General features: G+C 40.1%; 1 protein-coding gene across 3 annotated transcripts in view; it reads left to right on the top strand.

The window, feature by feature from the left end:
- The first annotated feature begins 1,340 nt into the window (after positions 1-1,340).
- SLC5A12 (solute carrier family 5 member 12) overlaps positions 1,341-11,890 on the top strand; it is a 54,385-nt gene continuing 43,835 nt past the window's right edge. For all 3 annotated transcript variants that reach the window (XR_014298690.1, XR_014298691.1, XM_082682810.1), the window contains exons 1-3: positions 1,341-1,982; positions 9,753-9,818; positions 10,972-11,023. Coding sequence is in view for 1 of the 3 variants with exons in the window: in XM_082682810.1 (XP_082538936.1) it covers positions 1,644-1,982; positions 9,753-9,818; positions 10,972-11,023 (457 nt within the window). In the remaining 2 variants the exon portion in view is untranslated. The remainder of the gene's footprint in view (positions 1,983-9,752; positions 9,819-10,971; positions 11,024-11,890) is intronic.

The following is an 11,890-nucleotide window of genomic DNA, read 5'->3' as shown; positions in this document are numbered from 1 at the left end:
TTTGATAAAAATGTTTCTGGTTTTGGAAATATTGACTAATTTATATTTTCTTCTTTAGCTTTGTTGATTATTTCCATATTTTATTTTTTTTAAGATTATTTATTTATTTATTTGAGAGAGAAAGAGAGCACAGGATGGGGTGTAGAGGCAGAGGGAGAATCACACTCCTCGCTCAGTAGGGAGCCCAATGCAGAGCTCAATTCCATCCTAGGACCCTGAAATCATGATCTGAGCTGAAGGCAGACTTTTAATCAACTGAGCCACTTGGGCACCCAATTTCCTTGTTTTCTACAATGGCTACTATTTCTTGATCACTATGGACCAAGTCTTGAGCCTCTATCTTCCAGAGGTTGGTCATCTACAACAGCTGACTGACTGATTCGGACATACATATAGGTCCTTTAAAATACCTGAGGACACTCTCAGAGGTCAACCTCAGCACCGTGGGATGCTGATTCCCGCAGGATCTGGGGGTACAGAGAGCAGGGATGAGTCAGGGAAGGCTCCACAGAGCAGAAGAGACAGGAACTAGATCTTGTGGAATAATCAGGTTTTGTAGAGCTAGGTCTCAGGGAAGACCAAGAAAGAGAAGTATGAGCAATGAGAACAATTGAGAAATTGTCCCCCAAAGGCTCAGTGTGGTGCTTCAGGACAATGGACCGTCTAACAAGAGCAGAAACAGGAATCTGTAACTGGATTTTCACCTTTCTTTTCTCATTTGTCCTAGTACTCACTCTGACTTAGCCTCTGAGTGCAAGTGTTGTAAATGTTGAAACAAGAGAGAGACAGAGAGATAAAACAGAGGACTACAAATCGTTTATTAATTATTGGTGAATCCATTTCCTGAGTTGAGAGAACCAACTATTATGTTGAGAAGTGCTCTGCTCTAAACACCAATAACAGCCAATGAGGTAGATATTAGTAACTTTCATTTTATAGATCAGGGGAAAAGTGGGTAGAAAGTTACAGACACTTAAAAACTTTAAAAACCTATTAAGGTCTTATTACCTCCATGTTCCAGCTGAAGCTCAGAAAGGTTAAATGATTTGCCAACAATTACACAGCTTCCTTACAACTGAGCCAACTTGAGCAAAGGTCTCCTGATTGCCAGTCCTATGCTCCTTTCCTTCCACACCCACAGCCTCGGAAAATTACAGGTATCCCTCCCCCACCTTACTCAGGAAAAGACACCCCTGAGGGTGATGTTGCATATTGCAGATTGCATTTCACTAATTAAAAATGCTGAGATGGTAAACTTGTATCACTTCTATTTTTTCCCCAGTAATGTTTAACCTTAAAAAAAAAATCTAGAAGATAAAAGAGCATGTTATCTGGCAAGTCCATTCCACCTCCATGGTTATTAATTTCAGAACACATCTGAATTCCTTCTCTGGGGAACAGACAGCTCCTGGCCGGGTCAGATTTCAAGTTCTCATCTGTTTCTACCAATGCCACTACCAGATTCTTCTTTGTAGTCAACCTCTGAGGTCTTCCTTGAGTACAGCTTGGTGTCTGAAGATCCAGTCAAGTGTCCGTGGTCATCAGTCTCTTCACAAAATCACAGTCTCCTCTCTTGGCAAAACATCTACTGCCCTGAGCTTTGCTTTTGGAAACAACTTCTACCCGGGACCATACTTCCCAGCATGGAGGCCAAGAGCTTCGCAGTATGGGATTATGTTGTATTTGCAGCCCTCTTTGTCATTTCCTCTGGAATTGGGGTGTTCTTTGCTATTAAGGAGAGGAAAAAGGCAACTTCAAGGGAGTTCCTTGTTGGGGGAAGGCAAATGAGCTTTGGTCCTGTAGCTTTGTCCCTGACAGCCAGCTTCATGTCAGCTGTCACTGTCCTGGGAGCTCCCTCTGAGGTGTACCGCTTTGGGGCATCTTTTGTGCTCTTCTTCATTTCATATGCATTTGTCATCGTCCTCACATCAGAGCTCTTTCTCCCCGTGTTCTACAGATCTGGCATCACCAGCACTTACGAGGTAAGACAACTCTTCTCTTCTTCTTCATTTTGGAAAGAGTTGCTATTTTCTCTACACTTGGACATCCCTCTCCCCCATAATAGTATACATTGTCTTAATAACATGTGGTAGTTGAAGAGTGCATTTATTTTCAGGACGATTATGCATCATGGTAAAAACACATTTCATTGTTATTGGAAAAACTTATCTTTGCACACGCAGAACTGTTTTTCCACCTGTAGAATGAAAATATGGAGCCAATCCCACAAGGCTATCTCACTGATTAAATGAGAACCTATCTACAAACACCTAATGCATTGTCTGACTTGTAGGAGAGTCTCAATGAAAAAGAGCTGAAGTTGTTATTGTATTATGCATATCAGTCTTCTGAAAAGCATGCAGAACATACACTGTAAATATCATCATTTTCTGGAAAAGAAAACTGAAATTGACATAAATGGCTTCATCAAGATTGTATACCAGATAAGGTCTAATGAGAACCCATTTCATCTTTATCCCTTTCTGTCTCATAGTAGAGCTGAGTATTTTAATATAGATTATTTCTATCAGTGGTGAAATGGTAAAGTTTTTAAGAGATTAGAAAACATTTTAATGGGGGGAGGAATTGCTAAAGGATACAAATATGGAGATTATATTGAGGAAAACAAAATGAGGCAGTGGTGTTTTGATTTTGCAATAATTCTCAAGAGAAATAACGTGTTAAAAATTGAGTTTGCATGTCGTGTTTCAGCATGATCATACATCAGTTTCTATGAGAAATATGTGTATTTTCCTTATCCAACACCATCCTACCAAGTCACAGCAGAGGACTCTTAACATACCTCTTTTTTTTTTTTTTTTTTAATTCTGTTAACTAAATGATCATAAAGGATTACTCTGGACCTTAAAAGCCACTTTGGCAAATGAATACTTTATAGCAGGTTTTAAAACTTGTGATTCTGCAGGTAATCATAATCAAACATCCAACCCCAAACTCCTCTTCCCACCAAAAGTAGGTGATCAGAATTAGGTCATGCATCAGCTACTCTCTGGGATGTAGTTCAAGAGGAATTTATCATTAGTCCTAAAATATATATATATATATATATATATATATATATATATATATACACACATATCCTCGAGGCTCATTAGTGTACTTCTGAAAACATAAATATATCCCAGGTTTTTCCATTCAGCTAATAAGGTGTGATTCCCACAGACTTTTTATTTTATTTTCAGTGTTCCAAAATTCATTGTTTATGCACCACACCCAGTCCTCCATGCAATACATACCCTCTTTAATACCCACCACCACTGCTAACATTTTAAGAAAGAATTGCCTCAGTGACTGCTGGAGAGGGGAGACAGAGAGAAAAGGAGAGGAGACAGAAAATGGCAGTTTGATTTCAAAGCCCATTGCTTAATAATAGGTTGTCTTGGTGCAAGTTACCTAATGTTTATCAGCTCTGGTTTCCACACAGGAAATAATACCTCCCTTCTTTCATAAAGAGTTAAGTATGAAAGAGCTTTTTAAATTACTTAAAAAAAAAAAAAAGCTACCTAAATGTCGAAAATCATCTTTACAACTAGCTAAATCAATAATCCATTAAATACTCATTAAACACTACTATGTTCCGGGCACACCCTAGGCCCTGGAGATGAAGCATTGAACCAAACCTCTGCTCTCACACAGCTTACTTGATAGCAGAGATGATCAATAAACATACTATGTAAGACAGTCATAATAGAAAAGTGTTTGCCATTTGTGTGCTGAGCACCTCTCTAGCTCTATGATCAAATCATTTGACCTTCAAATAACCTTTTTCGGTAGGTTCTGTTATTATCATCCCCGTTTAACAGACGAGAAGCATGAGGCACATAGAGTTCGGTAACTTGCTAGCAAGTGGCCGTGTTTCAAATATGGACCATCTAATTGTAGAGATGGCATGCTGAATCACAATGCTATCCTGCTCTACTAAGTACAGTTAGGGAATAAGTAAATAGGATAATGTAGAATGCAGGAGCTCTGCTTTGGGCGGAGAATGTCGACAATTCATACGGGGTGGTTAAGTGAGACTTCAGTGAGAATTGGACATTGAATTGGGGACCCAGAGAAAGCAAGCAATTGCACCGTGGGAGGGAAGACCATTCCAAGCTAAAGTAACCACAGATGCAAAGGTCCTCAAAGGGGAGAGTGATTAGCATGTTTGAAGGACAGCAAAGAAATCATTATGCTTGGAGAAGAGTGAGCCAAGGGGAGAAAGGGGAGAGTTGAGATCAAAGAGGTGGGGGAGCCTCACTGCATGGAGTCGCAGTTCTTGTATATATGGGGGTCAGACACAGGGGGCCTCGAATATTCATGAGGTAATTTGGTTGTCACAATGAGTGGGGGACACTATTGGAGTTTAAGGGGCATGAGCAGGGGCACCAGGTGTCTTACAGTATATAAGACGTATATATGTGATGGATAATTGTACCACCATATGCTTAGTGATTTTTTAATGCCCTCATGTTCAAAACCTACAGCAAATAGAAATTAGTAGTACTTTGATACATAATAATATTTACTTATTTAAAAAAAGATTTTATTTATTTATTTGACACAGAGAGAGAGACCACAAGTAGACAGAGGGGCAAGCAGAGTCGGGGGTGGGGGGCGAGCAGACTCCCTGCTGAGCAGAGAGCCATGCAGGGCTGGATTCCAGGACCCTGAGATCATGACCCGAGCTGAAGGCAGAGGCTTAACCCACTGAGCCACCCAGGCACCGACTAATGTTAACTTTTTAAAAAAGGAAGCTATACACATGCACTATAAATTAGTCTATTTCCCCCAAATTCAAATGGAATAAAAACATTGTCTTGAGGTTACTGAAACTTTATTTAATGAGCAATCTCTTCCAGATGTGTTACTCAATACCTAGGTCATTGTAACTGGTTTTAGTAAAGCGGTTCAGTTACTCCATCCAACCCTTGCAAATATGTAGTTGGGGAGATGTGAGATTGCCTTTTAATTATTAAGTTAATACAGTTGTAAGAAATGTTAGGGTTTCGTTGAATTCAATTTTTAAATTTTGTTGCCCTCTACATATTTTTAATTTTTAGTACCCTAATGGTAAGAACTTCAGATCATGTAAAGTACATAAGGGGTGATTTGGGGACTGCCTTTTGCTTTATGAGAATTGGCAAATGGCACAAGGATTAAAAGCATGGCCTCCTGAGTATCTGGCTTGCTATGCTAGCACTGCCATCCACCAGCGGCATGACTGGGAAAATTGCTTAATTTTGCCTGATTTCCACATATGTGGAGTAGTGATAATAAAAGCACCTCTCTCCCCGGATGTCTGTGAAGAGTAATTGGAGCGTTACGTGCAAATATTTTTAACCGAATCTGACAAATGGTAAATGCCTCATAAGGGTTTTGTATTATTCTTTATTATTATTGTTGTTCTTATGGTTACGGTCCCCAAGTTTACACCATTCAAGCTCTTTATAGAAGCTTGAATGTATTATGTTTCTTTTTTCATTCTCCATTCCCTGTTACCCATTCACAGATATTCTTTCCAGGGTCTTTTGAAGTGCCAACGACTGGAAGAGGTGGTGTCTTTTTCTCTAGTCCTTGAATCTGGGATGTCCTTGTGACAGAATGTGGCAGAAGGGATTTGTAAATTTGGAGCCTAGGCCTCATGAGGTATATAGCTTCTGCCTTTGCCCGATGGAATGCTGTCCTGGTACTGCTGTGTCAGGAAGCTGGGCTACCGGGTCCATCTTCTGGAGGAGGAGTGGACACACAGAGGAGAAGAGAGGCACCCCAGCCAACAGCCAACTCAACCAGCAGATGGGTGAATGAGGCCACGTGGACCTTCTCACCCTGCTAACCTTCCAGCAGATCGCAGTCTCATGAGGGCCCTGGGGAAACAAGTCGAGAAATAACCCAGCCAATCTGCAAAATTATGAAATTCTTTTTTACATTTTTTTATTTTTTTGATTGTTAATATATTTTTTATTTAAGAGATTGTATTTATTTATTTTTGAATTTTATTTTATTATTTTATTGTTTAAATTACGGTATAGTTGATTAAGTCCTTTGTTTTTAAGCCAGTGAGATTTGGGATAAGTATTTTACAGTCATAGCCAAATGATTAAAATGCTTTGATATATAGTGGGATTTCAACACCAAGCTGTGCCATCCGTGTGATTTTATCACTGGTTTCCCCGTGTCAAAGCATGAGGGATTGTTCTCACCGTCACGTTATAGATTGGGCTCAGCTCATTTGCAGTGTCATATAGTTTCATGATCTCCACTTGGATGATTTGTCATTAGTAATTGCCTTCTTTCTCTGAGCACACGCTAATAAATCTAGTCTGTTTTTATTTATCCATAGCACTCATTTATAGACTGGTGTCTGCCTGTCTTCTCATTTTTCTTGGACTTCTCAAACTAAACGTCTTCTGAATTACGTACATCTCTTTAATCCAAACTTCTTCATTGCCATAATGCACAGGCTACTACTCTTTTAAGTATCATCTTTTATCATGGTTTCTAAGCTTTATAGATGACGTACTGTGGAAGGTTAGTTTCTTTCCTTTTAATTCTCCTTTAAGTTACATTTATGGTGTTGTAGTAATTATAATCAAGCTTTCAGAAATTAGATGTGTTTATGATGTCACTATTGAATGTTATTTCAGCATAGTAAATGATCCTATAAAATGTTTTACTCCAAGATGGGTATTCAGGGTCTTAGAGGGTTTGAACCAGTGTTATGAAGCCTCTGAGGTCATGGCAAGGATTGATGTGTACTTTCTGTGAGATGGATCATGACAGCATTTGGGCAGAGGAGTGACGTGACGTGATTTGGATCTGGAGTGTTGCTCTAGCTGGATGTTGGCAGTGAGTCTGGGGTTTTTCTGCTCTAGCAGGGTCTAGTTAGGAGGCTCTTGCTGTAGCTCAGGCAAGAGCTGATGGTGTTGCAGGAGCAACAGAAGAGATAGTGTAAGTGGCTTATTTTTGAAAGTGGGACTTGGGCACCAGGATTCTTGTATGAAGTAGATCTGGGGAATGAGAGAAAGAGAGGAATAAAGAAGGGATCCATTTACTTGGGTTTGAACCAATATGAGAAGTCATAATCATTTAATTATTTTTAATTATTCACTAAGATGGAAAAGAATGTGGCTCTAACCAGGTCTGCAGTTTTGAAAATAATCAAATACAAAAATGGGAAGCATTACCTGTGCAGTTTTTCAAAAGCAGGCACGAAGCATGCAACTCTTCAGCTGGACTTCCACTTTTACTTTCGACTGTAGTGATAGATAAATACACATCAAAAAGGACCATTGAACGAGGGAGAGAGTAATTGAAAGGATGGGTAAACATGTTCTTTCAGTCAGATTATAATGCCGTTGAAATTGTCTCTCGTTTCATGGATGAGAAACCAAAGGCTTAGGTCACAGTAAGATAGTGGCAAAGCTCAAACTAGAATTCAGGGAGCCTTACTTCTGAGTCACTACTACTACTACTACTACTACTACTTCTTCTTCTTCTTTTCCCCCTGCATATCTTTTTCTCCTTACTCCCTTCTCAGTTGGACTGAATTGACTGAATTTACTGGAACTAAATGACGATGTTAAAACCCTTACTTAACTTTGTGCAGATTCCAATAGCAGTCCCCTTAGTGTCTTTCCATTTTTCAGGAATAATTTCCCCCTTGCTTTCCCAAACTTCAGGTGCCACCCAGTCCCAAAGCCAATACTGCATTATTTTGGGGATTGGTTACAACATTTCTCCACTCTTGGTACCAATTTTTATATCACTTGTATACTGCTATGTAACATATTACCCCAAAATAAATGTTATCGAACAACAATTTTATTTGCTTACAATTCTGTGGGTCAGCAATTTGGTCTGGGCTCACTAGGAGTCCAGTAAAACAGTGAGGTTCTTCTCTTGATCTCACTGAGACTTTGCATAGGACTGCCATCAGCTGATGTGTTAGCTAATGGTTCATAGGTCCAAGGGAACTGAGATGAGACAGCCTGTCTCTATCACACGTGTTTGCATAATCCAGCAGGCTATCTTGAGTTCTCTTATGTCACGGGGAACAAGAAGTCCCCATCAGCAGGACACACCCTTTTACACAAGCATTTTTAAAGTCACCATTTGCATTCTATTTGATTTAAGTTATGTTCCCCCCAAAGGAAACCCTGAATGCAAGTCATTTTGCAGGAAGTAATTTCATTTAACATTGGTAGGCAAATGGCAGTTAAAATAAATATGGAAGGAAATGAAGCCAATAAAATGTGTGTTTTGGAGCAGGTCGCTACTGGGAGCAACTGAGGTTCAGTCTCACTGGGGACCTCAGGAAGACATACAGATCATGTCCCGGAGGTCTTTCCTGACCAGCAAAGAAGCCAGAATATTTTTCTGCGTAACTCTCTGGCTTTCAGCCAAAGATAACACCCGCAGGCATTTCTAGCCTGCCTTGCCAGGGCTGAAACAAAGCCCTTAAGCAGACGCTCACAGGTGCATTTAGAAGCTGTCAGCGTGTATTGGAATCGTGAGTGCCAGGAAGCTGGCATTGCACTCGTGGTGACTACTGTGGTCACTAAGATCCCACTACATTCTTGTGCTTGTACTTCGCATTATCATTAACTATGCCCCTCGAGCCTTAGAAGCACCACTTTTAGAAAAGTAAACCTGGTGATTCACAGACCTGTACCCCTGGGGATAAAAATATATGTTTATAAAAAATAAAAAATTATATTTAAAAAAAAAAAAAGAAAGAAAAGAAAGCCATCGCTGACCGCAGTAAATGAATCTTTCCAAAGGTTATCTGATTTGAACCTAAGTTGTCAACACCACAAAAGTTTTGCATCATTTTCCATCCTGTGACATCTGAGACTTGTCTCCTCACTGACCTTCTTACCTCTTTACGAATGTTTTCCTTATATCTGGTGCCCTCAGTCACCCTCTCGCTGGACTAGCTCCGGACTCAGTGTACTGAACCTATCGTCTGAGGAAAGAGGGTTTACAAATAAGATGGTTATTTTCTCAGGGCAGGGGTGGAGCAGGGTAAGAAAAGAAAAGTCTGAGAAGTGCAAAGCATGTCGATTGAAAAGCACACAGTGATTTTATGTGGAGAATAAATAATCGGAGGGACAGAGGTGTGACTTAAGATAGGAAGGTGCAGATCAGACAGGAGAGAGTACCAAGTGTGGGATGTACACTTTGTTTTCAATGATGGTCGGTCATTGAAGATTTTAAGAAAAAAAGCAATATGATTAGAGCCTTGGTCTAGGAGAAACATCCATTGATGGAATAGACGGGCGAGGATTGGAATTAGGGACCAGCTGATCCCTCTAATTCCAATAAGAATTATTCCCTGGGCTGCTGCAGTGGCCTAGGGAAGAGGGAATACAGGTCTGGGCGAATTCTGGGGGAACGGGATAGAAAAGGCAACAGTGGCCTCGGTGTAGTCAGTAGGAAGACCCCTGAGTAGAAAGTCAGAGGATCTGGATTTTTATTCAAACCATGAAAATTTAAAAATAAAAAAGCATTTATCTTCTCTATCATGAGAAGCGTAAGCAAAAATTGATCTTTAACAGAGCTCTGCCATTTCTTGGACTTCAAAAAATCTGTATTTTTCCGGTTCTCTCGAGTATATATGGCATAAAATCACATTATAAATCCAAAGCACTAAACATAAAGGAATACACGAAAAAAGAACCTTCTTAGCAGCTCTTATGTAAATAATTCACTGACTCTTTGCTTGTCCTTCTCTCTGTTCTTCTTAGTACTTACAACTACGATTCAATAAACCAGTACGCTTCGCGGCCACTGTCATCTACATTGTGCAGACGGTAAGGCGGAAGGTCTGCTTCAGATGTGGGAAGTGTGGGGTGACAAGCTATGGGTTTGTTTACTCCAGGGGGGGCAATGAATGCAACTAAAGGACAAACCTAGCACTAAGAAGAAACTGCTTTCTTCCAAGGATAGCACTTTCGAGATACGTGATTACAGTGAAAGTTATCCACATTGCACAGACCCTGTAAATTCATCCAAATAGTAAATAAAAAACAAATGTATATCATAAACCACAAAGGAAAAATAGCATTAAAAACTTTTATTTCACTTGTACAAGTTACTTTGGCTATGAAATGGTCCAGTCATTAGTTTTTCACCACTTAACTGTGTTGAACCAGAAATGCTCGTCTTGCTGAAAGTCATTTTAAGACAATACTCCCATTCTCCCCTTTTGGACTCCTCTTCTGCTTCCTAGGCTCTTGGTGCCTTCATGCTGTCCCACAGGGTTGGTGTGCTTCCTACAGCTCATGAAGTACTCCTTGCTGGAAAATGACCTTCTTCCCTTTCTTAAAACTCCCACTCACTGGCTGAGGGATTTAAGAGAGAGAAAAGGAGGAAGGCAGTGCTCCCTGCACGGCTCCTATACTTTTGCCTCCTAAAACCCTCACATGACCTCTAAATGATGAATTCCCATTTAAAATAAAAATGGGACTGCACCTACTTCCTTCAGCATAGTGGCTGCAACGCTGGGAGTCCCAAGATATATGCAGGAATTAGATCACCCGTGTCAGCTGTGCTCTCCTCTCTCCCTTCTAAAATCTCTGTTTCGGCAGCGTGCTGCAATGAGGGTGAGTCATTGTGACACAGGCATGGAGGCAGGGGTGGGTCGAGAAAGGCTGAACCAAAACCCTTACCTTGACTTGAACCCTATCTTTGTTTCCTTCAGAAATGTGTCATATCTAGCCATCAAGTCTCAAAATTCACAGCAGACTTAAAAGTCCAATGCTCTTCCCCCATCAAAAGCTGGTGTTCCCCTTTGCACACTAATGACAGTAATCAATGATGTCAAGACTAGAGTGGTTGCCAATGGCAGGTTTAAGGACCATGATAAGGAAAATTCCTCTCTAAGGTCAATAAGGAAGCTTTGAGGCAGCTTTCCATTCCATGTCACTTTTCACACCGTTCACCTGACTCTTGCTTCCCCACCAGATTCTCTACACAGGAGTGGTGGTGTATGCACCTGCATTGGCGCTCAATCAAGGTGAGTTACTGATACTCTCCTGGATACTTTCCATCTTTGGTATGTTTACATTCTCCCCTTGAGAAATATATCTCTATCCTGCTGGGGAGACATTCCCATGGTTAGTAATCCCATGATTACTGTAGTCATTACAATAGAGAGCTCCAAAACTCAAACATTGAAAATAGCACTGGGTGTTACATGTAACTGATTAATCACTAAATTCTACTTCTGAAACTAATAATATGTTATAGGTTAACTAACCTGAATTTATTTATTTTTATTTTTTTTTAAGATTTTATTTATTTATCAGAGAGAGAGAGGGGGAGAGAGTGAGCATAGGCAGGCAGAATGGCAGGCAGAGGCAGAGGGAGAAGCAGGCTCCCTGCTGAGCAAGGAGCCCGATGTGGGACTCGATCCCAGGACGCTGGGATCATGACCTGAGCCGAAGGCAGCTGCTTAACCAACTGAGCCACCCAGGCGTCCCACTAACCTTAATTTAAATAAAATCTAAAAAAAGAAGAGAGAGAGAAAAAGGCAATAATGAGTTACTTGATTTGCCCACAAGTTTTCAAACACCCAGTGTGATTGTCATTTGTTTGTTTGTTCTGTTTTTTAATCACTAAAGTGATGGGTATTGGGTATTGCATACACACAACCACTTAAGACATTTATAATTTATGATCCCGTCTCAGGGATTTTATGAAGTCAATAACCTAAGTACAAAGTAAAAGGTACACATAGTAATTTTTTTTTTAAACTTATGCTTACCTTTTTTGAGGGAATAGAATCCTAGAAATAAGAATTTTAAAAAGATTAAAATAAACTTCATAGTAATACCTATAATATTAGAAGTCTTCAATATTCAGCTTAATCATGCTGTGTGCT

The sequence above is a fragment of the Mustela nivalis genome (assembly GCF_964662115.1).
Source record: "Mustela nivalis genome assembly, chromosome: 9".
NCBI classification, from domain to species: domain Eukaryota; kingdom Metazoa; phylum Chordata; class Mammalia; order Carnivora; family Mustelidae; genus Mustela; species Mustela nivalis.
The sequence above is the reverse complement of the archived record's forward strand: the minus strand, read 5'-3'. Positions and strand labels throughout refer to the sequence as shown.